General features: G+C 41.2%; 1 protein-coding gene across 1 annotated transcript; it reads right to left on the minus strand.

Moving 5' to 3' along the window:
• Positions 1-5,714: 5,714 nt before the first annotated feature.
• On the minus strand, positions 5,715-27,683 carry LOC143964282 (uncharacterized). Its single transcript, XM_077473986.1, has 7 exons — positions 26,408-27,683; positions 23,701-23,892; positions 20,766-20,961; positions 15,775-15,984; positions 14,912-15,054; positions 13,030-13,162; positions 5,715-10,590 (listed from the first exon to the last, which is right to left on the minus strand). Exons 1-7 carry the CDS (start codon positions 27,658-27,660, stop codon positions 10,393-10,395), a joined length of 2,325 nt encoding a protein of 774 aa, XP_077330112.1. The 5' UTR covers positions 27,661-27,683; the 3' UTR covers positions 5,715-10,392.
• Positions 27,684-27,883: the final 200 nt, after the last annotated feature.

The raw sequence follows: 27,883 nt of genomic DNA on the forward strand, positions 1-27,883 counted from the left end.
TACGCCTAATTGGGCTGTACCTTTGTAAGTGCATTTCTTATTTCTTTTTATTATTCTCAATAAAACGTTTTTACACTATTTGGAGCATTTTTCTCCTCCCTTTTATGGTGGACCAGTCATTGCCAAATATTGGAGCCTGATTGTTTTACGATTTAGCTTATGGGCGGAGCCTATGGACGTTTGAGGGATGTATATGGCCTGGTTTGACTTTTCAGAGCGTACTGTTTAAGAACATCTGGTAAGGAGCTAATCCTCACTTCCGGTGGTGGTGCACTATAATACATGCTGAGATGTCGAACAGGAGACTAAGAATTTAATATCACATTAGACACGTGGTGATTTTAGAGTTTTTATGGACTTTTTTTCAATAATTCAATAATTGAACACTTTATTATCTAATTTTCTGTTTTGTTAATTTTTTGTGCCATTTCACCTTTTTTATGTTGTTGTATATACGAATATGCCACTCTTTTGCACTTATTGAGTTAAGGGAGCAGATGGTGTTATTTTACATACATTGTACATACATTGTATATACAGATATGTCATTGTCTTGCACTTATTGAATTAAGGGTATAGATGGTATTATTTCACACCATTTATAATAGATTGGTTATGTATTTTTGTTGGTGATATATATCATAAATTTCACACTATATTATATATTTTTTTTTTCACATTTTTTTAGGTATTATGTATTAATATACTTCCTGATATTGCAACACAATTTTGTAGTTGTTCAAATTCCCCTGTAGGGGAAGCACATAACCTAAGTTCACACTTAGGACATTGCGGTTCTTCCTTTGGGTTACCTTTTCATTAAGCCAAACCCAAACACTTTAGCGGCACACAGCAACAATTTTTTTTATTTTATTCAGTATACTCTATAGTACATCTACTTAAATCAGTCTGTTTCCCAGTATTATCCTCCGCCCCCCCCCCCCAGGTCAGTTTGTACCCCAGTACATTCTCCCTCTTTTATATCCCTTTCCTGTTTTATACTATCTTTTCCCGCAAATTCTTAAATTCTTTGACAATTTTTTTCTTTTCCCCATGACTCAGAATCCAGAAACTTCAGTGCAACACTGAATGAAAGATGCAAGGGTCTGTCAGGAGTCCAGAAACTCAGTGCCGGGGGGGGGGGGGGGGGCGGCAATGGATTCCCTTAATTTGCCATAGATTTCCGCTCACTTCCTGTTTGGCTATGGGGCAGGAAGTGAAGGGAAATCTCTGCAATGAGACAGGATAGGTAGCACTGATGAGGAGCTACTGACAGGCATTACTGAGTGGCATTGATTGGCTCTTTAATGGGGCACTGACATGAAATTACTGATGGGGCACTGATTGGCACTTTTTTGGGCACTGTTGTGGGCACTGATTGCCACTGACATCTGTTTATTATGGCGAAAGGCTGGCAGGTGTTGGTCACTTATTGGCAGCTGATGGACACCTTTTGATGGGGGCTGTGCTGATAACCAATGTGCTCATTATCAGCATAGACCCCCCACTGACAGGGATAGCCGGCGATCGGCTCTCCCTGTCAGCGTGAACCGAAGAAAGCCATTTACCGGCACTTCTTGGTTCACGCGATGATCAGCTGATCACGTGGTAAGCAGCCTCTGTCAGAAGCTTCAAACCACTTTCGGAGTTGAGATGTGTCAGGCGGAACACGCTGGCTCTGTTATCCTGATCACGTCATATGACGTCCGATCAGGATAACACAACCACTTTGCCGGCATCATTCTGCTATATGGCGACCGACAAGTGGGTAAGCACAAATTTCTGATAATTTTATGGAGAAGACTAAGAAGATATAACCATGCCAATGGTGCACCAGAAGACATATAGCACAGTGAGGAAGGTTTGGGGTCCAGGATGATAGGACAGTCAAAATTAGAAGTGCCCCCCCTCCCCCCACACAGTTGCGGAATGCTGGCTGCCCACATACTGGAAGCAGTGCAGCCGCTTTATGGTGGTGCTAGACTAATTTGCCTCTCAGCCCAGTCTGCCCCATAAGACTGGCGCTACACTAATGGCGCGTACACACGATCGGAATCCAGGCCAGAAAAAGACCGATGAGAGCTTTTCATCGGAAAATGCGACCGTGTGTATGTTCCATCGGAATTTAGCTGTCCGAATTTCCGCCAGCCAAAAATGTATAGCATGTTCTCAATTTTCCCCAAGGAAAAACTTTCTATCGGTAATTCCGATCGTGTGTATGCAATTCTGACACGCCAAAAATAACGCATGCTCAGATTCAACTACGAGACAGAAGCTATTGGCTACTGACTATTGAACTTCCTTTTTCTAGTCGTGTCGTACGTGCTGTATGTCACCGCATTATAAATGATCGGAATTTGATGTGACCGTGTGCAGGCAAGACAGCTTGAGCCGAATTCCATCGGGAAAACCATCAGAGCTTTTTCCAACGAGAATTCCGATCGTGTGTACGCGCATAACAGTGTAGCACAAGCTGGTGGGGACTCTTTCCGTGCTGCCCCCCCCCCCCCCGCAAAGTGCTGCCCTAGGCCTGGGCCTTGTCGGCCTAGGCGTGGATACAGTGTTTATACACACACACTAATTACAAGTGCTCGGATAAAGGGTCTGGTATGGATTTTTAGGGGGAACCCCACGTCAATTTTTTTTTAAATTTGATGCGGGGTTCCCCTTAATATCCACACCAGACCTGAAGGGCCTGGTAATTGAATTTGTTTATTTATTTATTTATTTTATCAATGACTTTCAATGAGTGTTCTCTGTATTACGGAGCCAACAATTCATAATAGCTGCGAGTGATTTTAACCACTTGCTTACTGGGCACTTAAACCCCCCTCAGTCCCAGACCAATTTTCAGCTTTCAGCGCTGATGCACTTTGAATGACAATTGCGCGGGCATACAACACTGTACCCAAATGAAATTTCTATCATTTTTTTCCCACAAATAGAGCTTTCTTTTGGTGGTATTTAGTTACAGCTCGGAGTTTTATTTTTTGCTAAACAAACAAAAAAAGATGCAAAAAAAAAAAAAAAAAAAATCATGTTTTAATAGTTTGTTATAAAATTTTGCAAATGGGTCATTTTTCTCCTTCATTGAAGTGCGCTGATAAGGCGGCACTGATAGGCTGCATTGGTGGGCACTGATGGGCTGCATTGGTGGGCACTGATAGGCTGCATTGGTGGGCACTGATAGGCTGCACTTGTGGGCACTGATAGGCATAGTTAAGGCGGCACTAATAGGCACAGATAAGGCGGCACCGATGGGCACAGATAAGGCGGCACTGATGGGCAAAGATGGGCACAGATAAGATGGCACGGATGGGTGGCACTGATAAGTGGCACGGATGGGTGGCACGGATGGGCACTGATAGGTACCACAGATAGATGGGACTGATGGGCACTGATAGGTGGCACTGATAGGTGGCTCTGATAGGTGGCACTGCTGGGCACTGATGGGCGGCACTGCTGGGCACTGATGGGCGGCACTGCTGGGCACTGATGGGCGCACTGGGGTGCAGCACCTTTGAGGCAGATTGGGTGGCACTGTGGGTGGCACTGTGGGTGGCACTGTGGGGTGGCACTGTGGGGTGGCACTGTGGGTGGCACTGTGGGGTGGCACTGTGGGCATTATGGGCACAGACGGGGGGCACTTACTTTTACTTTGTTATATTTCAGGATGGCACTGCGGGAGGCAGGTGGGCACTGGCAGGTGGCATGTGGTGCCTTTCATTGCTGGCCGTGATCGGGACTGATGTCCCGATCACGGCCGCCGGTGATCGGCTTTTTTTTTTTCTCCTCGCGCTGTCAGCGCGAGGAGGAATAATAGCCGATTACCGGCTCCGTTCTATCACATGATCAGCTGTCATTGGCTGACAGCTGATCACGTGATAAGGGGTCGGGATCGACCCCTTACACGGATCGGTGATCAGGCGAGTCTCACGGACTCGCCGATCACAGAGCGCGCCGCGCGCGCCCCTCAGGGGGCGCGCAGGCCGCTCGTAACCAGGACGACGTCAATAGACGTAGTCCTGGAAATCTAGGTCCGCGCTAATGCCGTCATTCGGCAATAGCGCGGTACCCAAGTGGTTAAAGGACTTTTTTTCCTGCATAAATTACACTTTGTGCAGGGACAGTTCTAAGCACCAGAAACATGCGCCCCTTCACAGGCATACTATACACACCCCCCAGCTATGAAATTTAAAGGAATATTACACTTTTATTGTTTTCACTTTAATCATTATTAAAATCACTGCTCCCGAAAAAACGGCCGTTTTTAAAACTTTTTTTTGCATTGATACATGTCCCCTGGGGCACGACCCGGGTCCCCAAACACTTTTTAGGACAGTAACTTGCATATTAGCCTTTAAAATTAGCACTTTAGATTTTGAACGTTGGAGTCCCATAGACTTTAATAGGGTTCTAAAGTTCACACGAAGTATGCTATATACCAGCTCCGTCGATTCTTCTTTATACATTCGACAGACACCATAAGCCTTCAAAGACAGATTCGACCGTAATTCATGTGGATTTTCGGACGAATGCAATTTTTGAACGAAAAACGAAATAAATAAAAACGAATTTCGGGAGTAACTACATAAATAAATTTTTCGGACGAAAACGAAATTCCGAAACAAAATATTTTACTCTGCACATGTCTAGTGCATGTTATCAGGCCAAAATCACCAGGGTATGTAAACTTTTGATCAGGGTCATTTGGGTAGTTTCTGTTGCCATTATGATTTAAAAAGAGTAAACACAGCTGATTGATAATAAATGACTTCAGCCAAACACTAACCATGAGTGAAAGAAAGGTTTTTGTGTTATCATTCATATTCTCTGAAAAATGGCCAAGAAATCATAAATTCTGCCAGGGTATCTAAACTTATCAACACAACTGTATATGCTCCAACCTCCTAAATATAGAGTTAGGACCGCAGTATACAGATGAGTCTTTCACGAGACACTGCAGCTTCCACATATAATTGCAAATGTTTGCAACTAAACCCCCTCTGTTTTTTAAAGTGAATCATTAGCCAGGGCCAATTTGGTTTTCTTGCAGGCTAGCTGGTAAGTGTGCTGGGAAATTTTCTGTTTGTGATTTACAATTTTCATTGCTGTTGGCTCCTGTTCTCTCAGTGTTGCTTCCCTGAACTTCTGTTTTTAAAGGAAATATTTAAAGTATTACTAAAAGTGTTTTTTCTTTTCATTTGGAAAATGAAGGGTTATACCCTTTGACAGTTTTTTTTTTTTTTTTTTTTGCCATCTGTGTCCCATTGGAGAGATTTCTCTTCACTTCATCTCTCAAAGCCAAAACAGGAAGTGAGAAGAAATCCCTCTAAAGTGAAGGAATCCCTGGTTGTCATTAGGATCACCATATATACTGAACAACAGCAAAGTTACAATAAGTTAATTCATAAATGCATAGAGAGTTGATCCAGAATTTATTCAATTTTCCTATAGGAGAAACTTGGATCATGCTTTTTTATAGCGTCCATTGGAACAACTGCATGTTTAGGATATCTTTCCTTTGGTAAAACCCAGTAGTAGTTTTTTTCTTGATAACAATTACAACCATGAATAACTGTGATGTTTTCTGAGATGTCCATTGAGTAGGGGAGAAAATAGAGGCATTTTAAATAGGTCCCAACTTATGAGAACTCCTGTTCTGTTTTTACTATGCAAACAGTATTAAAAAATTCCATCGAGTAAAATGAATATAGAAAATAAATATTTTATTGAATAGCAAATGCTGAAAACGTCCTACATTTGGGATTTGCTCATGAATTGAATTTCTGGATAATTATTTCAGAAACCAATTGATTATATAAACGTATACAATATATTTCCTATGCTTTAGAACCACTTTAAATGAATGAAAGGCTCACCAGTTTCTTATATGATCCCAAGGATCAGCAGGACATCCAGGTTATCCCCCCTCTTTACCAGGCTAAACAGGAGCCACCGTCCACTGCTCTCCACCAGTTCACTAGTTATGTTTTTAATCTTCCGTTAAAGCCAACCATTTAAAACATAGAGATCTCCACAGTGTAGTAAGTATTTAAAATCAGAAAGCACTTTATTTAACATGTACTCACAAAAACACAACCAGCGCACAAACCCTCCTTAGAATCAAAGATACAGCGCCTACAGGTGCGCCTGTATATGACGTCAGTTTTGCTCGACACATTTCGTCATTCAACTTCCTCAAGTTACCGGGGAACCCATATTAAATATACTATTCAACTTCTGCCCTTACTTCAATCCATTTATAGCAGCAAATTACATGGGAAAATATTAAAGTGGTTGTTAACCCACTTGGTGCTATTTTTACCATCCTCTCTGTAATATGGTAGGATGGTAGCAACAAATATATGTTATAATAACAGCAGGAGGGGGGACGGTCCTGGTACTAGCTGTCAGGCAGAGAGGGGAGAAAGGAGGACACAGGACAGCAGGCTGCGGATGACGATGGCACATAAACTGACCACGGTGTCCGGGCTTAGCAGCCATGATGCACCATGGTCAGTTTACATAGGGGAGGGCAGAAACTGTCAGGATCAGCCACGTTTTTCAGGTGTTACAGGGGGCCAGATGACACAGTACAAGCAATGCACTGTATATTTTTTGGGTTAACAAATGCTTTAAGTATAATATAAAATAGTTTTCTATATAAAAATGTACTCTAGGAGGAGGTTTCAGCACTTCTAAAGTCCCATTTTCTTTTTTCATATAATATAACGTACCCCTAATGGTGCCAATGCTTACAAATATAATAAATACATGTAGCAGGAAGTTGGCTATCTTACCTGCAGTATCAGAAGGCACTCTGCAACATTGTTGAAGTGTTTCCCTCTAGTGACAGCTAAGGCTCTGTGTCATCACATCTTGTCAGCCTAGTGATTAACACTAGTAAGCAAAGCATACAGGGATTTGTAGTTCCAGGACTCACGTTTCACATTCAGATTAACCGGTATGGAACTACAAGAGCCAGCATGCTCTAGAGAAAAGTAGAGACTCCATCTTGCTGATTTCTCAGACTACACGAGGCAGAGGAAGAGATTAGACCTAGAGAGAGGGTCTGCCTCTCAGGTCAGGCCACTGCGTGATTTCAGGCATCCACAGCCAGTCAGGACATACAGCCTGAAAGAGGGGGATCTCAGGTGCATATCCATGGTGTGAAGCGTTCCGGGGTGAGGTGACCAGTCTGGTCACTAGAAGAGTCTGCCTGTTCTAGGACATTTTTTTGGGCCTTGACCGCAGGACTGGGTGAGAGGGCTTTTTCCTATTTGCAGGACACTGCAGACAGATAGCGTTGTATGGACACTGCATGCAGACATCATTGCTCTTAGTCACCTTGCTGACACCTGTAGCGCCGCAGACACTACATTGTATACAGACACCATTGTCCTTTCACCTTCTTGAGGAAGATTGTGCATTCTTTACTTGATCATCTGGGCCAGTTGTGTTGTTTGGCCCTGCTATTCAGGAGTTTAAGTGCACCAACGAGAGTGGCTAGCTGAAGATACAAAGCCACATCTTTCTCCAAAGGGCCTGAAGCTACTAGTGCCATGTAGACTCGCGCACACATACTCAGGGCTCTGTATATGCAGTGGGTGTGTGGGACAGTTTATCTGGGAAGCTAATCAAATTAAATATTGATTTGAATACAGTGTTTGTAGTTGGGCCTGTGGTGTCAGGAGACAGAAGAGAGAGATCTGACATAAAGAGGGTCAGTCTTATGCTCTCTTCCTACCTGGACTCATAGAGCCACATTTAAGTAGAGGTAACCAATCTGATATAAAGTGTCATATTGTGATTTATTTGCCATTTAAGTGTGCCTCTGCTCTTGGGGTTATTTTCAGGTTTGGAATCCCCTGAAAGCAGTCTGAATATAGCATTGAGCTATATTGCTCTTAATCTCAGTTATTGCTCTTCAGTTGATTACTTGGATATATATATACTGTTACTGTCTGTTACTTTTCCACAGAAATATTGCAGTAAAGATCATTTCTGTGTTTCTAACGTGTGTGTTTCTTATTGGTCATTGCCCTTATGTCAGGGCTGGCTTAGCCCTTCCTCCTCTTGGCTGGCCGCTCAGCTGTCGGCTAATTGCCAGCTCTCTTCTCTTTCCACAGTTACCAGCTGTTCCCAATGATGCTCATCTGACCTGCCTATTTAAAGCCTTACTGCTCACTTTTTCATTTGCCTTTGCGTTGGTCACATCACAGGGAACCATCTCCTGCTATTTGTTTCAAGACTGGCTTGCTGACATCCCACCTGGCTTCTTATCCTGCTTGCAGTTGCTCTCCTTGGATCCCTGACTTCTGGCCTGGCTGATTAACTGATCTGGTTAATGAACTTTGGACTGGCTGACTACCCGATCTGGCTACAGGGCTCTGGCTATGCTTGACTACGCTTTTTTCTATTTATCTTTTTATTTCTATTAATAAACAAGTGTGATTTGATTGTACGTCTGTCTCAGTCTGTTTCATGGTTTCTGACACCTTACACTATTACCAGGTGTGCAAAGAGGGGCAGAGACTGTTATTGGGGTTGAGAGGTAGAGTACACAACAAACTTAAGCAGCTCCTGCGGGGCTAGCGCTACATACATAAAACAATAACAGCTTATAAAAAAAACTGATAGCGATCTGGAAATATATAAATATACCCTCCCCATCTAGTGGTCAAAAGCTATTACTAAATCCTATCTAAACGAATAGGGTCAATCTCATGTTCATTAAAACCATACATCCTTCAAAAATTCAAGTAATGTACAGTGTACCTTAAGCAAAACTGAATGCTAACAATAAATTAAAAATATTCTAAAAATTATAAAACAGTCTAATACAACTAACCTCAAAAATTAGAAAAAAAAACAGTTTAGATCTATCTCCACATTTAAACCTTTTGGTTGCACGCAGTCTAACTCATAAATCTATCTAGTCTAGTTCTGGGATATATCCCTTTTCTTGTTCACACCCCTCCAGTGTCCCTTAATCGTGTCAGTCCTGCAGACCTTCAATTGTCCAGGATATCTATTATGATATATAAAAAGTGTTTCAAGACACTTTGATATTTGCACCTTTTTCTTATATTCTGGATCTGTTCTCCTATTTTTATACTTAACTTGCAGGTCATCCAGCCCATGGCCATTGATGGACACATGAGCACTCCAAGAGATATGTGAAATGCATGGTGTTACACAAAGGGAAATTTTTAATTCTACACTCCCTATTCGTGTTATTAGAACTGAAGCCTTTAATTTTTCTTCCACCTATACTTTGGGTGGATATACAAGCTTTATATCGCTTGCATGGATAGAACCCTACCAGATCAACATCAGATCACTCCTCATCCTAGGGGGTTGTTCCTCAAATTAAGCGTGCTTCTGTAAATAGTTCATTTTTTTTTTGTATCATTGTTTCCAAAATACTGTCTTTTGTAGAACAGGACTTTGCCTTTAAATACTGTTCTCCACCTCTTTGTAATGACTAATACATACCTCCCAATATTTTGAGATAGAAATGAGGGACACCTTCTAACAAATGTATGTAGGCATAGGACAGGTCCCCTGCCACACCCCTTAAAGGAGAATTAAACAAAAAAAGTTAATTAAATCCACAAGGACTTTTTTTTTTACCACTACTTTCCCTTTATATTGGCTTTTAAAACGTACAAATGCAGCAATTTAGAAATTGGATGAAAGGTTTAGCCTTGGGAAACACTTTTTTGAAAGATAAAAAGTGCATTTTATATACAAATATAAAGGTCAGACCAAAATGAGGGACAAATGAGGTGGAAGGAGGGACAGAGGGTCATTTCTCCAAATCAGGGACAGTCCCTCCAAATCAGGGACAGTTGGGAGCTGTGCTAATATAGTCTAAGACAAAAGCAAAATCCAACGCGCTACGCTGAGAACTGAGCAATTAAAGACAACTGAATGCTTATTTATCAGGTCCGCTCTGAGCAGAGAGCGGTGACTGTGATCACTCTATGCTCTGCCCCCCCCCCCCGGCGTTCACTGGAATGCCAGCCTGTGGAGTGGGTGGGAACAGCTGGCTCAGGCTCTAAGCAGTAAGATGAGAGGCTGAGCTAGCAGCCGGTCAGGCATCTGAGCAGATCCTGACATTATTGTCTGTATCCCTGCAGAGCCTGGAGCCGCTCTGTGAGCTAAAGCCCACTGTCGGCTGAATCTGGGTCACATGAGTGCCAAACTATGTTTAGAGAGGCTAGAGGTTTGGCCATATTTCTCCTTTAAAGCTGAACTTTAGGTATGACAGTCTTTACATAGTTACATTGGCTTTTCTTCACAAATTTCCCTTCAATTTCGTCAGTCAAAGAGAAAGACTTCAAATTCGGTACAGTTCCAAATGGTGTGAATAAAAGTCCAGCATCAGAATGTAGAGGACGATGTCTTATTTGGCATGTTAAATGCTTGGGTAGTGTAAAACAAGATGTAGGCTAATGGACTTTGCACTTTGTCTTCTGTAATCCTAAAGTGCTTGGCATCATCAAAGGCATTCCACTCTTTAGTCCCAGGATGCTTGCAGTATGCAGTGTAATGGCCGGACTCAAGCTCTCCAGAATGGTTCTATGAAAACAAAGTTGTTACAGCAGAGATTATTTCTTCCATTTATTATGCCATTTTGGTATATCGGTATAACTAGATAGGTACTGATTTGTTTTGTTTTTAGTCTTGTGTACTTGTTCTGGGTATCTGGGGTATGTAGAATGTATCCTTTTTTTAGTAAGATACCCTTCATGATATTACTTAGATGGATGTCAGTGTCTATCAACATCTATGGTAGATGCATTATGTGTGTATTTATGGGATTGTCTTCATAACAATCTGAGCATCTCTGTGGGTTTTTACAATCCTTTAGCCATAATCTGAATAGTAAAATATAATTTATTTACATCAACACAGTTAATAACCACATTAAGATTGACTTCTTTGTTTAAAATGGAAAATGAAATGTATGTGTGTTGCTGAACCAAATAAATCTGTTAGCAATAAGATACAGATTTCTTGATGATTGTTGTGAATTTTGTGGGTGACAATCCAAGGTATAGGTTGGGACTGTACCTAGTTCAGGAAGTGAGAATGCTAGATTTGCAGTTCTACCGATAGATAACATGTACAAGTGGTAGGAAGAATACTGAGGCCTATAGTTTTACATAGATAATGACAAAGTCAGTACAGCATGCAGGGACTTGTAGTTCTACAAAGACAGCAGAGATGTCTGCAGTACTGAAACTTTGCTAGATCTTTTTTTATAAATACTGAGATTTCAGTGTGTGACTTTTGGTCTATTTAGCGTGGTGTGTGGTATCGCCATCAATATATGGAACAAGAGTTGCACTTCTTCAAATTTGAGAGACCACTAGACCTTGCCTAAACTTGTACTAGAAGTACTGAGACTGTAAATAATGTCACGGAAGTATCTTAGGACTTGTACATACAGAAGACAGAAGACCAGTATACCCAACATGCATGTTGGGTATACTGGTTCCAGCAGTGCTACAGGAACCAAGGATTTCACAATGGGGTATGAGGGATTTTGTGCTTCAGAACCAAAATTGAGATCAGGGTAGGAGTATTGTGGGGATTTAAATTCTACAGATTCAAGAGATACAACCATGTGAAATCATGGGTCATGTAGGTGTACAGGGACAGAAGAGATGCCAGTGGAACATAGAGGGATGTTAAATTATTACTTAGGGACTACACTAATTGCAACATGTGTGTGGTCCTCTTAGGTCAAATAATTCCCACTGCAGGAATGCCGCAACTAATGGAAATTTAACTAACCGTATCCATGTACACTATTGGTGTCCTCTAATGACAACAGTCAGGAAGGTGAATAGGGCAAGCTAGGGATAATGCAAATACAGAATTTTCTGGTTTCTTCTACACATTGGCAGTAGGTATATTTTGTCAATGCACCATAGTTACATATAGTTAAATAGTTAGCAGTTTGAAAAAAATACACATACATCCATTTAGTTCAGCCAACAGAGAAAAAAATAGATAGCCTCATATGCAGAACCCTACACCCATAGTTGGTCCAGAGGAAGGAAAAACCCCAAAAAAGCATGATTCAGCAGGGGAATAAAATATTTCCTGTTCTCCGAAGGCAATTGGATTCTCCCTGCATCAACTAGTGCTTGCTTTAGTGGAATGATGGAATGTAATTTTTTTCTGAATGTTAATAATTCTACCCTTATCTAGACTGTATGGCTGTCACATCTTGGTATATTAACCAGTTAAAGACTTTTGGGTCTACAAGGTAAACAAAAAAAACAAAAAAACGTAATTTTAGTACTTAGGGTGTCCTTTATACTTCCAGGGCAACCTTCCCTGGCATGCCTACTCTCAGCAATGTGCCTCAGGAGCAAGTGCTGACAGCAGCTCCCATGTAAACGAAATCTGCAAACCTAGGGCTTTCCAAAGGCAAAAATCTTGAAGATGCAAATACTGAAATACAATGAGGGGAAATGATAAAATCTGCTGCAATTTGGAGGTGATGCCCCTGGTACTACATCATGGGAGATATCAAGTGGCCTGTGCCATAATAGAAAATTGTCAGTTTACAAATGAAAATGTACAGACAGAGTCACAACTTGACTGATATATTATGACCAGTATCAGAATGTACAATGCATTCTTGGTTGTATGGTATGTACCTGGTGAATACACTACACCTTTATCCAAAATAAATCTGTAAACACTTTTAAGTGATCTAAGAAATGTTGGGACTGCATGGAAAACAACCAGAAAAATACAGGTTATTTTTTGGGTTGAATAATAACCAGTATAAAATCTGAGTCAACCATCACAATAGGTATCTAATACATTTATAGAATGTAACATCCCATATTCTACCTTGGGCAGTGAAGTGGCAAACTGATCTGTAAGGTCAACTATAACAAAACTCTTATGGAAGTTCTTGCCTAAAAGCAAGTTTCTATTTTTCTGCCCTCTTGGTATACAGTACGCTTACTAATTAACTTTAACACTTGTACTTACCACAACAGAATATAGGTGGTAGTCTGGGGGTTTAACGTTATACGATGTTACGAATGGAGATGTGTCTAAATTGGTCAAAGGAAAAGTTACATTGGTTTTCAGCTTCCTTCTTACACGACCTTGATGTTCAAACCTGAAAAATAGATACTGAGCTGTTAGATGAATGCAAAACAGATTATTGCATGATTGCACATGGTACTTTCCCAAACTGTTGCCATTCTCCCTGTTGGCCAGGACTATACTTTTACTGTTGGGTTGAGATTACACTGCATGAAAGTTCTGGCGTTTTTCAGTGTGCACAAGGTTCCGGCACCTAACACACCATTGCCCCTCTGCATGTTGCTGGTGGCACCCTCCAAGTGACATTACCTGTTTCAAACCATCCCTGCCCTCCCTCCCCAGGAATGCAGCTGATGACACATCACATTTATTATTATTATTATTATTATTACTATACAGGATTCATATAGCGTCAAGAGTTTGCTCAGCACTTTACAACATGAGGGCAGACAGTACAGTTACAATACAGTAAAGTACAAGAAAGCCCTGCTCATAAAAGCTTACAATCTAATAGTATGGGGCAAGTGGTACACAATGTAATAACTATAGGGGATGAGCCGGAAGAGTTAAAAGTTCAGTTTTTAGTTGGAGACGTGATAGGCTTCCCTAAACATATGAGTTATCACTATCAGGGAGCGCCTAAAGGTGGCCAGAGAGGAGATAGCCAGACAAATTGAAGTAGAGAGTTCCAAAAGATGGGAGAGACTCTACAAAAGTCCTGGAAATGAGTATGGGGGGAGAAAACCAGAGAGCTAGACAGCAGGAGGTCCTGGGAGGAGCAGAGAGTGTGGTTTGGGTGATATTTGGAGACAAGACTGGTGATGTAGCTGAGTTGTGAATGGCTTTGTATGTTGCTATTAGTACTTTGAATTGAATTCACTGGGTAATCGGAAGCCAGTGTGGAGGGAATGGCAGAGAGAGGTGGCAGACGCTGAGGGTTTGGTAAGGTAGATGAGTTTGGCAGCAGCATTTGTGATAGACTGAAGAGGGTATAGCCTATGGAGAGGTAGGCCTATGGAAGTTGTGAGTGAATGAGTAGCTTGGTGGTTTTATTAGTTAAAAAGTGGCAATGTTTATAGATGTTAAGGAGGTGAACTTGACAAGCTTTGAATGGATCTAGGGTTAAAAGACAGGTCAGAACCTAAGATTACACCTAGTACCCTGGCATGAGTAAGGAGGGACTGATAGTTGTATTATTAAAAGTTATTAATAAAAGTCAGGGACAAGGGCATGAGCGGGCGGAAAATATTACCAACTCGGTTTCCGGAAGATTTGAAGGAGCCGAGTGGAAACTTGTCGGACTGACAGTGACTTCATCCTATCAGATGCAGTCCCTATTCAGGTATTCAAGCAGCTGGGGGGTTTTTACAAATGCTTGAATACAATAGCCAGCAGCAATCTTTGCAAAACAATCTGTGCATGTATGCCTAGCCTATTCCACACCCACTCCAATTAGGGTTGCCACAGTCCAGGTTTTGATTCATGTGTCCGGGTTTCAGGCAGAGTGAAACCCGGACACATTATTCAGAGTGGGCTGTGGCTCCCCAAGTAACCAAGATAGTCACACACAAATTTGTTGCCAACCGGGAGCAGGTTTGGTATCACTGGGGGGTAGGGCCAGCAAGAGCAATTAGGCCACACCCACTGTTTGCTGCAGCTTGCTATGTGCACTGCAATACTATTCTCCCTGGGGCACCCAAAGGGATCCCAGGCTGCTAAAGTGTTCGGGTTTGGCTTGAAGAAAAGGCGGAAACAGTAACTCAAATCCATAGCATAAAAAGTTAATATGGAATTTATGTAGCCTGCCCAATTTAGAAAATACCTCTTTAAATGTAGAATTAAAATCTTTGGTGGTTTGCTTATCTTCACTTCAACTGTAGCATCCTGTTTGGTTTTACAGTACCAGCAGAATACCTTATCTGTGCTGGTCAACATGGCTTGTTGGAAGAAGCTCTGTAGGCACTGCTGTAAAGAAGAACACACTTCAAAGTATAACTAAAGGCAAAACTTTGTTTTAGTTTTGTATAGAATGTAACTGAATAAGAACACCTGTTAGGTGTTATTACTACATCTGCCCTCATAAGGTAGATTTGCCCTTTCTATTTGTCCTGTTTACTATTACCATCAAAGGACAGCACTAAAGGGGAAATATTCTAATGGGGACATTAGTTCTGTTATTTGAAGCACCATACATTTGTACTTTTATTAATGAAATTATATTTATTTACTTGCTTTTTATGAATTTGCAGTATATTGTTGCTGTATATACTATATATTTATGATTTGGGCAGACAATAGTAATTTTTTAGCTTTATGAGAACAATATCCCTTTTGTGTATGCATTCATATCCAAATCAAGCATAACAATATGGCTCTTCTTTTTGTTGACTTGCCCAAAATTGACAGATTGTGGGAGCAATGGATGATTGATATCTCGACATTAGATCAGGAGGACTGTCTTGAGGACTGTCCTAAGCTTGTTATCTTATTTAGAGACAAACTAATTCACTAAGACTAAATTTTTGCATAGGATGTACTTTACCCCTCAACTGTACGTCAGGTAATGGTATTTAATCAAACATACTGTAGGCTAGTAATAGGTAACTAACAGCCTTATACTTTCAGAAAATAAGTGGGCTTTTTGCAATGATTTTGAGCCATGTAACAGTAGATATTTTATATTACCATCAAAGATGCTCCATTTCCAGAAGGTATGGGAAGCGACAGTACAGTAAAAACATCCTCCTTATAACTTCTTCTTCCACACTCCATACAAATTGTTGTCTGGCTAAGAACCCCTTGGAACAAGCGCGTGATTGGAGTATTGGAAGCATTCCTTATGGTATGCCTAATAATGATACCTTTCACCATGTTAGAAGATTTGTTGTTGGTAGTCTGAAAAAGAGAGGTGACTTTAGATTATTGCCTTTATAGAAATTTTTTTTTAGAGTGGCTATATCAACATTTATGACAGCTTTAATTATTTCCAACATTCAGAGTGCATGTGACTTAAAGATAGTCTGGCAGGATCTCTTTAAACATGTCACTATCTCTTATCTTTTTAAATTTATAATGTGTTACAACTAGGCTGTCTCTAGCCTAAGCTGATGTATTCTGGTTCTATAGGTTTTCCCTTAGCTTGTTGGGTTGACTGCTTCAATCTGTTGCTGGAAGGAGGTTCCAATAATCAGTGTGGGAAGGATTAACTACTGATTCATGAATATTTATCAGATCCTGCCAACCCTTGAGCAGCTAGGTTTAGCTTGGAGAGATGATAAATGTCTGGGAGTACCTTACCAAATCTTTTTCCTGGGAAGGAGTAATGTGTGAAGACTGATGTCAGATCTTTTGCCGCGTACACACGAGCGGAATTTCCGTCAGAAAAATCTTGGATGGTTTTTACGACGGAATTCCGCTCAAGCTTGGCTTGCATACACATGGTCACACAAAAGTTTGCTGAACTCTCAACCGTCAAGAACTCGCTGATGTACAACACCGACGAGCCGAGAAAATTAAGTTCAATGCTTCCGAGCATGCGTCAAATTGTTTTCGAGCATGTGTAGGAATTTTGCGTGTCGGAATTGGTACAGATGATCGTAATTTTTGATCGGAAAACCTTTTCCGACCGAAAAATAGAGACCATGCTCTCAATCTTTTGCTGGCTGGAATTCCGCCAGCAAAAGTCCGATGGAGCATGCACACAGTCGCATTTTCGGACCAAAAGCTCTCATCGGACTTTTGCTGGAGGTATTTCCACTTGTGTGTACAGGGCATTAGAATGTATGGAAACACTGAATGCTGTCAAAAGGTCACAGATTTACCTGACTGTTCTCAATCTATCACCATTAACTTTTAGATGTTGCCCTCACAGGATCTATTAACATTGGTATATCTGTCCTTGTAGCTGTGTTTTTGGGAATCGTGAAAACCCTAAAACCTCTTTCCTGTATTTGAATTCAGCAATACAAAAGACCTTAGAGACTAGAGCCTGATCTTTTCCATCGTTGCCATGCTGTTTAGTCTAGACACTTGGCAGGTAGCCACAGGGAAGGCAAGAGGACCCAGTTTTTTCCAAATGGCACCGTAGGAAGTCACCACTACACTTGCACTACATCAAGCTCTGGAGGCAACAAAAATCTGAACCCATGGATCAGTGTTAGTCCCAGGACCAGTGTTAGTTCCAAAGCAGGCACATCATTGAGCATGAGGTTGCACAGATATACATTGTTGAGGTCCAGCAGAGGTCCCAGGTGTAAGATGACAGTAGCCTACAATGCTTGATAGCAAGGAATTTTGGTTGAGACTGCTTAAAGGCAAGCTGACAAGGTATATCATTTTTGACAATATGCTATACCCCCATTCCTTTCTTTCTTTGTGCTTTCCTACAAGCCTCAATTGAACTGGTAAGCTTTGCATAACATGATTTTGCCAGCTAGAACCAGCCCAACATAAGCAGTCAGTAAATGCATACCTACCCTATGGGTAGGTTCTTAGTGGTTGGGGAATTGACCTAGATAAATATTTCACACACACCCATCCATGCCTTCCACACTTAAGCCCAAATGATGTGCAAAGTCTTTCAGTTGGTTTTCTTTAGAAAGCAGCTACAGCTTCTGTAGAAAAGCTGTCAGCATTCTGCAGAATGACAGGGTCTCTAGCCTTCAGCAGGACCCCCATGGGATGACACAAAGGGCTGGGTATCTCTTTCCCCCTTCCTGCCTCTCTTGCAGGTTGCTATTGGCTCAGGCTGCCACCCCGTAGGCTCTATCAGAAGCCTCTAGTGGGCATTCTGCTGGTATGAATACTGGTGAGAATTGGTCTATGACCAATATTAATGAATTAAGTTTAGTGGTTAATGCTCTTTCTAATATTTTAGATGGTGTTAAAAATGCTCAGTCCTGAGCTATTTCATGATAAAGTTTTAGGGGCACAGTCTGCTATTGGTGTTAATTTTGATATGAACAGAGGTTCAGGGACACAATTCTCTGCTGCTTGTGATAATGCTTTTAAAAATTTGATTCCCAGAATTGTACAGGTTCCTTTATATATAGGGTTATAAATCAACAAATGTTAAATGTCAATTTGGCAAGGGCAAATTAACCCTTCATCTGGCATTAATTTACCTGACTGTAAAACATTATATTTGCCTGTCAGCTCTTCTTCAATTCCGTTAACTATTCCCTTGTCTATTGCAAACACTATTGCCCCTGACACTTTTGTGGCTGAAACATGCCTTAAGGAGTCTCTCCCATGTGAGTTATCCCCCCTAGGCTTTAACTTAGCCCTCACAACAATAAAAGAAAAAGTTTGAAAGGGCAGTTTTGTGGATCTGCTGTCTTTGTTGCAGGCATCTAAAGAATTTCTGGTTAAAACTGATAAAAAAGGGGAAGAAAGAAATGAGGAAGATAGGAGGAGGGCCACACCAAAAACGTTTCAGAATTGGCTTCAAGCCTTCTGTATTTATGCTGCAGTTTTAGGTGAATGCTTTCCTGAAAAATGATCAGGCTTATTCCAGCATCTGGATATAGTAACAGAGGCGTTTCGTCATTTTGGTGGTACTGCTTGGTACACATATGATGAAAATTTTTGACAAAAGCTGTCAGTCTTCTTTACATTGGGAGTTAACGATGTGGGGTTGTGGTTGAACCTGATGTTACCACAAAAACCCAGCATTATTCAAAATTCATTTTGCAAAGGTTTTTGCTTTGCCTACAAAGAGGGCCATTGTAGGTTAATTTCAAACTGCAGGAACAAACATGTGTGTTCGTACAGTGGTGGGACACATCCAGCTGTTAGATGCTTTAAAAAACCTTCTACTTCATCACTTCACTTGCAAAACCGGGATTCAGGTATCAAAAGCCAGGACTCCGGTGATGCTAGCAAGAATACTACCATAGCACATTTTAGTTACAGAGATTTTTTAACTGATCACCATTTGTTTAATTTAGTGAGGATTATACTTATCCATACTGGATGAGTTGACCATTATGGTCTGCAATTTTGGTGTATTAATTTTAGGAGTTCACAATATTTTTATGTCACTGGGTTTTCACGTGTAATTTATAATTTATGGCTATATGCCATTTAGTAGGGGAGGCTATGAGAGAAATTTATTTTTTTCTGTCTTTCCTTCCTCCTACACTTCTATTTTTTGCATGATTTTTGAATTTATTCATACATTATTATTATTATTATTATACAGGTTTTATATAGCGCCAACAGTTTGCGCAGCGCTTTACAACATGAGGGCAGACATTACAGTTACATTACAATTTGGTACAAGAGGAATCAGAGGGCCCTGCTCGCTAGAGCTTACAATCTAAAAATGATTCACTTCCATAATTTTTGTGTAGGTATGAAATTTACATAATAATTATTAATGGGATGTAAAGAGAGAGATGTAAATTTTTCTATGTCTCCTAGTACACATATATTATATATATTTTTTTGGTTTACTTTATGGTGAATAGTATGCTGGCCACCTATTGGGTTTGGAACCCTATGATAGTTCAGCTATGTGGTTGGGTCTGCAATACGTCAATCTGCCACTAATGACTATATGGCGTGTTTGGCGTTTGATATGTATTTATATGTTTTCCTAAAATTGACATAGTGCAAAGTGTTTCAGATTTACAAATGAACTGGCTTTCTACTTATAATTATTTTTGTTCTGGGGTCTTTTTTGCTGCCCCCGTTAGTATAATTCAGTAATCCGGTAATTTATATCTTTTAACATGGCTGGGCGATCCATCCGCACTGCCTGTATTAAGTAATAGGTATTCCATGGCCAGAGTCAAAATGGCGCTTTCAGCTTGATGCTTGTGTCTCAGAAGGAGGTCTGGTTCTGTATATGGTGGTGTCTCATTGCGTTGCTCCATTGAAAATGCCACCTATGACGAAACGTGTCTAGGAGGGCACGCAGTGACGTCACCACGCTGTTTGAGAGGAGGACGGGCTCCTGTGTTTGCCAGCTGGCATCTGTTTTTTATGGGCACTTTCTCTTTTTACATGTAAGTGCATTACTTATACCTTTTATTAAATGTTTGAACGTTATCACTCTATGGTCAGACTTTTTCTCATTTGAGCGCCATTTGATACGTCATCTTACTATGGCTCGGCATCTTGTGAGATACCTAAGTGGTCCTTCCTGATACTGGTCCGGTGTCTGCGAGTTCCAGGGGTCAACTGTGCAAGTCAAAAGCCGTGGCTGGCTTACAGCCAAACGCCCTTTATGCTTGCCATCTGGTAAGCAGACTTGAGTTACGGTGGTTGGGCACTTTCATATTGTGTGAAGTCAATGAGATGTCATTGGAAGATTGGTTTATATGGACTATTTTTCTCAGCTAAAGGACATTATAATTATTGGTATTGGCGCAGCTCTTTTTTCTGTTTTTCCAGATTATACCTATATCAGAGCAGCTTCTGGTGCTTATGTAACTCCTCAGATCTCTCTCCTTCCCTCCTCCCCGGCTGACGTCAGCAGCAGTTCTCGGCCCTGCCCACTATAGCTGTCAGCCGGAGAGAGCTGAGGAGTCACTCTGATATATCGTATAATCTTTATTTTTTAATACAGCACAGGCACAGGGGCACATAGCGTTATATAACAGGGATGATGGCATGATCATCATATAGTGGGTTAACAACCACTTTTAGTAATGCTCAGTAAATGTTCTTACATTTGTTAGATCCTCATGTAATCCATTTAAAGTATATATGAGCAGTTCCTGTGCATCCTGTTGACTTTTCATCCCAAAAGGTGGGTGAATTTTGCACATTGTATCCCAAAAGTCTTCTGGTATCACAGACTGGGATTCACCAAACCATAGGTCTGCCACAAGCTTAGCAAAGGCATTCACAAATATCTTTTTATTCCTGCAAAAAATTATATAAACATATAAGCAGATGTTTAGTAACATTTTTATGTTTAGTGGACCACCTAAAGAGAATCATCAGACCCATGAGGTTGATTTACTAAAACTGGAGAGTGCAAAATCTGGTGTGCATGGTAGCCAATCAGCTTCTAACTTCAGCTTTTTCAATTAAGCTTCGACAAAAAAACATCTGCTAGCTGATAGGTTTCTATGCAGAGCTGCTACAGATTTTTCACTGTCCAGTTTTAATAAGTCAACCCCCATATATTTCAACAATAATTTTCTCATAAGACTATACAATATATGTGTATTTATTGCATTTTATGCATGTCATTTACATGAGAGTAAGGTGCAGGTGTGGTGTGGCGAAGGTGTGGCAGGCAGAAAACACACAGAGTTCAAGTCAGGCGGCAAAGTAATATTGTAGAAAGGTTCAACACAGCTTATTCAGGCTTGTCACACCTGTCCGGAGCCACTTATGAACTGTGACATTGGTTTGAAGACTTGAAGATGTCGACAGCATCTGCAACGAAGAGCGGAATGTGGCCTGGCTGGTCTACACCCAAAGGGTAGGAGAGTGGTAGATGTAGTCCATGCACTATCCCTACTCCTCTGGTACCTTTCCTTACCTCTAAGCACTGTCCCTGCCAGACGGTGATCCTGTCTCTATGCTAGCCACTTCCATAAACAATGCCAAATCTGGGAGCCAAAGACTTAAATAGACTCTTCTTGACCCAAGATGGCCCTGAAGTCACATGGGGTGCCAATGTCCAATCGAACAGTGGTGTTCCTGTAAATGTAGGAAATCATAAAGGAACCAAGTGCCTCACAACTTCCTTCCCCTTCTGCATTGCCGCTTCAGATGAGTATCACCTGCTGTGGGGAGTACAGACTGCACCTTCGTATGTGCATTTAAAAGCCTCTATTGTGTGGACATCCAAATGCCCTGAGACTGCTGCTGGGTGTGGTGTCAGTTGACTCTGCACTGTCACTTAAGTGACATCCTATAGCATGGGTAGCCAACTTTTTAGAGATTGAGATCTACCCAGACAACATGGAGAAAATCAAAGATCCCGGGGTGCCATTTTATAAATTTGTAAAAAAACAAAAAACTATCAAGTCCCCAATAGAAAGACAGCATGAAGAACACATGGTGTGTCACAGTAGTATCCTCTGCCCCTTTTCACATCACACCCCACCCCCCCTCACAGCAATGTACTCTGCCACCTCACAGTAGTATCTTTTGCCCCCCCTAGTAGTGTCCTCTGCCTCCTGCACCATAGCAGTGTCCTCTGCCCCCTTCACATTACCCCCCTCCACTGTAATGTTCTATGCCCCTTCCCATAGCAGTGACATCTACTCCACCCCACACAGTAGTGCCCTATGTCCCCCCCCCCAAAAAAATCAGTGTTCTCTGGCCCCTGTAGCAGCTTCCTCTGACCACCCCCCATTTGCCTCTCAGGCCCCCATAACAGTGTCCTCCGCCCCCTCCCCAGTAGTGTCCTCTGTCTCCCACAAGTAGTGCCCTTTGCCAGTTCACATCATCCTCCTAACATAGCAGAGTGTAAGTAGCATTCTCCTATCTTACAACCTCTGTTTAGCAGAGCAGAGAGTGAGAGGCAGCACAGTACTGGACAGAGGAAAGAGTGGGTAACTGAGTTAACTACTCATATTAGGAAGTTAGTGATTGGTTGCTAGGACCGCCCGGCATCCTAGAAACCAATCACCTGCTGGACAACTGGAAAAGCTACTGTGCTGCCTCCCACTCTCCGCTCAGCTGTTAAGATGAGAGCAGTGGAGGCTGGAGTGAAGGATTGGCAAAGCTATGTTTGAGATTTACCCATCGGCTGCTGACCCTGGCCCTATAGTATTCCTCTTCACTTCTCCCCTGACTGAAACATAAAAAGTTGTATATGGAATTAAGGAGAGGGGCAGATGAGCTGGACCAGCACAAAGATCAGTTAGAAACCTTCAGAAGAGGAGAGGGCTATTACAAGCTAGAAGGCAGGGATCTGTGTTAGGAATTACTCTTTCTGTGGTAGTCAAATTTGCTGGCAAGTACAAAGACCCATTGCATGTGAACAGAAAACAATTTATGGAAAGAAAAAAAACGTAAAAAATTGTTTAAAACATTATTTTTTTCTGCATCTTTACCTATGGGTCTCTCTAAAGCTCAAATCTAGATTCCCCATAAAAGTGGATATTGTGTTGTACAACTGATTATTCCCTCTGTGCTCAATAAAGATTAGTATAAATGTGCCTTCCTGCCCTTGGTCTCTGAGGAACTTCCGGCCTTGATAACATCCAACATCCTTCAGCCCCTTAGCCTAGGTGTCTTGAACAGGCCTCCTAAATTTTGTTTAGCAGGCATTGTGCAGTGTGGAGCACAGGCATCCAACACACCTGAAATCATGTAGGATGCTAAAGACTCTTTGGCCATTGTAGCTCTATATAAGCAGCAAAGATAAGAGACATGGGTGGAGGGATGAGTAATATTACTGTTTTGCAGGATCCAACAAGGAAAATTGAAGCCAGAAGGCCAACATAACAACCAGGCAAACATTGTTTTCATAAGGTGAACGGAAATAACAGGCTTCATATCTCTCTTACACTATCTATATAGGTAAATGCCACTCAGAATAATCACAGAAATTGTACATTTTGAACTGTAGTAAATCTTTCCACATCAGCTACGGACAGCTAGAATACTTAGAAAAGTCAAAAAACAAAAACCTTTTACCTAGCAATTACGTTTTCAAACTGCCAAGAAAATAAGTATTCAACTAGTTGGGAGGTAGAGTTGAGACATTGTATAACTGCATTCATATAGCACGTATTCCCCAGATTACTCAGTCCCGTCACTCCTTTTTCTTTCAGTGACTTGGGTTGGGAATGATTGGTGGATCCACTGGATGCCTTGCCATTTTTGTGTCTAGAAAAGAATGTACAGAATTACAGATTACTGCAAATCAGACTGACGATATGAAATGTAATATACAGCTGTATTCACTAAGACAGTGGAACCCAACCTTTTTTCTCTTGGATACCCCTTGGCAGCTCATTTGCCTAAATTGCACCCCTTAGCAGGGCTGCGAGATGGGGGGGGGAGATGGGGGGGGGAGCGGGGGGGGGGGGCTATGGCCAATATTGGTGCGCTTAGCAAGCCATAGCATATGGTGGGTGTAGCCAAATTGTGCTAACAGTGAGAAGGGCTTAAATTGGGAAGAAATCATGCCACTGCGTTGGAGTGGGGGAGTGTGTTTGTTACTATGTTGCAGTGGTGTGTCTAGTGTTATTTTTGTGCCAATTTTGGATGTGGCCTGTGACAGTGGTATCCCTGACCATCAAAAGGAGGTTTTTGGGCTGCTGTCGGTTGACAAAGCTCCAGTACCAGTGTTCATTTTGATGTTGAATGTCAATTTAGTTTTAGTCATAGGCCATTGAATAAAATGCCATTTTAGTTTTAGTTGAACTTTAGTCATCTGAATTGTTTAAGTTTTAGTCGTATTTTAGTCAAATAAAATCTCCAGTACATTATAGTCGACTAAAATCGAATGGGTTTAGTTAACCACTTGCCGACCGCTGCATGCCGATATACGTTGGCACAATGGCAGCGGTGGGCAAATGGGTGTCCCCTTAATACAGCCCCTTAAATTGGCGGGGCTAGCGGGCGCACTCGAGCCCGCCACGTACAGTGCATTCATGTCCGCAGAACTTGCAGACTCGATGTCACGGAGCCGCAGAACAGGGAAGTGCCTATGTAAACAAGGCATTTCCCCATTCTGCCTTGTCACATGACAGAGATCACTGCTCACTGTCGTCGGGAGCAGTGTTCGCTGTAATGTGAGTGGAAGCCCATCCCCCCCACAGTTAGAATCACTCCCTAGGACACACTTAACCCCTTCATCACCCCCTAGTGTTAACCCCTTCCTTGCCAGTGTCATTTACACAGTAATCAGTGCATTTTTATATCACTGATCACTGTATAGATGACAATGGTCCCTAAAAGTGTCTGTCGCTCTTTTGTTGTCAATATAGCGCAAAAAAATAAAACCGCAGAGGTGATCAAATACCACCAAAGGAAAGCTCTATTTGTGGGAAAAAAAGGACGTCAATTTTGTTTGGGTGCAACGTCGCATGATCGCGCAATTGTCATTTAAATCAATGCAGTACCGAATTTAAAAGTTCTCTGGTTAGGAAGGGGGTAAAATCTTTCGGGGCTGAAGCGGTTAAATTGTAATGCATTATTTAAGCATTTCTCTAGAATTTGCAAACTCGGTATATACTCCTTGTTATTATGGTATTAAGGTTTGAACATGCACTACAGACACAGATTTAGCTGTCATGATATATATAATGTCTAAATAAAACCAAGCTTCATAAACAAACAAAAATATTTCTTTTTGACAAACAGAAGTCCAACTTTAAAATATAAAAAGCTCAGAAAAACTGTAAACTCTATTGGTTGTAATGTTATTGCACATATTACCTGCATATATTACCAACATTAAATATTAAGTTCTTCGACAAAAATGCCATTTTTAGTTTAAGCCCTTGTACACACGGTCGGAAATTCCGACCACAAAATCCATCAGATTTTTTCCGACGGCTTTTGTCCGAAACTGGTGTTGCATACACACGGTCGGACAAAGTTGTCAGAAAATCCGATCGTTCGGAATGTGGTGACGTTCGTTGCGTACGACGGGACTACGTTCAGGCTAGTAGCCAATATCTTTGGTCTCGTAATTTGATCTGAGCATGCGTGGCACTTTGTCCGATCAGAATTCTCTACAACGACTGGACAAAGTCCAATTGGATCATGTTGTCGGAAAATTATATATCCAGCTCTCAAACTTTATTGGTCGGACATTCCGACAGAAAAAGTCTGATGGAGCCCACACACGGTCGGATTATCCGACAACACGATCCGATCGGACATTTTCCGTCGGAATTTCCAACCGTGTGTACAAGGGCTTAGTGGTATTTTATTCATCTGAATTTTTTTAGTTTTAAGCCTCATACACACTATCAGATTTTCTGCTGATTTTTGTCTTCAGATTTACCAAAACCATGTAGTGCAAGGGCCTGCCTGATTGCATACAGATTGAAACTCCTAAGGTTTGACCTCATATTATATGGTTTTGGTAAATCTAAAGACAAAAATCAGCAGAAAATCTGATAGTGTGTATGGGGCTTAAGTCGTATTTTAGTCTATGAAATTATTTCATCTACGAAATCAACACTGCAAAACACATCAGTGTTTTGTCATGACCAGATTTTAGCCAATTGTGAATAAATTGCTGATGAAGGATCTGTAACCAAGTGCTGGCTCCTTTCGTCGCACCACTGAAAGGAGCTGCATAAAAAGATTGAAAGCACATTTTAAAATTACATTGACATAGTGAAGATTATATGATTGGGTTTACAGATACTTTAAAATTACTTACAGCTGGTTGCCTCTACTATAGATTGGTTTTTGATCCTCACCACACTCAGAAGAACCTGGACGAACAAAAACTCCAATCATCTCTTTAGAAAGAAGTTCTACAAAATCCTCAAGTATTAAATCTTCATTGGACTCTATATTTTTAAGTGAGTATAGAGTGAAAGCATTAATGGCAGAAATGTGAACCAGAAGCCAAAAGTACACCAAGAACAGGAATGAAGGATGATCTTTTCCATTAAGTGGAAACACTGAATAGCCTTCCCAGTCAGAAAAATAGATATTGTTTTCAGCACCATGATCTCTATATGCTAATTGAGAGCTTTCCCAAAACCAAGGAAAAGTCTCTAGTCGTATCCCAAGCTTTTTACACTCCCCAATGATGGTTTCATCTATATGAGCCGAACTGTCAATCTCCACTGTATAATTTTGGTTATAGAAGGGGTTGAGGAGTTTGCGGATAATGTATATCAATGGGATATATTCCGATTCACTTAATAATTGAAAGATGGAGTATATAAAAAAATTACAGATAAAACCTGTTTCTTTGTCCACCAACAAGGCCACCCGCAAGTCTCTAGGATGATTTAATGTACCGAAATCTACTTTATATTTTTCAATGCAAAGAGTCTGACCCGGCTCAAACATTGTCCTAAAATTTAAAACTAGTTTTTTCTGTAATTTGTTCATTTCCTGAAAAAAAGTTGGGATCGTTTTGTTTGTTGCTGTATCAAACATAATGAACATATCCTGGAGCTGCCCGTTTGAGGTTAGCTGATGATACCGTTTCCTTGAGAGGTTTATGAACTCCTTTGTTGGCCTTTCATAAAATCCAATCAGTCCACTCCATAACAATCCTCCAATCCATTCTAGAATATCTGCTTGATCCACCTTTTTAGAACTCCATGATCCATTTTTACCCTTCCGTGGTCTTCTGGTATTTTTGTTTATTTTCTTTACTAACTCTGCTAAGATGTCTCCATTTAATAAGCAATTAAAGGTATCTTTCATGGAAGACTGTGCTAGATAAGTGGATTTTTGAGATCGTTTCCAGTAATGCCCTTCTGATTTCACTTTATGTTTTAAGGTAAAACATCTTCCACAGGTGCCGCAGGATGTGGAAGCAGCTTTGACTATAGAGGTGTCCTCTGGTGTCCACTGTACTGATGTGAGTGTGGCAACTATTACATCCATAGCCACTTGCAGTACCCTCCCGAATAAAAAACATCCTCTGCTTAGAAAATCAGCACACGACATCCATTGATTAACTTGCTGTACCTTTTGTTTGTGGGAGTGGTAGGACGGTTACCAGTAACTCCTAAACAAAGCAGCTCAGCATACCGAATGTATGCGTACAGTCGTCATTTGTTACAGCCACACTATGGCAAACACAGGACATTATAAGCCAAAGTAACCTGAAACCATAATAACTGCTGCACAAGCAAAGTACAGCACACAAAATATCTTTAAACACTTAGGG

This window comes from Lithobates pipiens, unplaced genomic scaffold (assembly GCF_037356315.1).
Source record: "Lithobates pipiens isolate NorthernLeopardFrog02 unplaced genomic scaffold, aLitPip1_a1.2 Scaffold_8, whole genome shotgun sequence".
NCBI classification, from domain to species: Eukaryota; Metazoa; Chordata; class Amphibia; order Anura; family Ranidae; genus Lithobates; species Lithobates pipiens.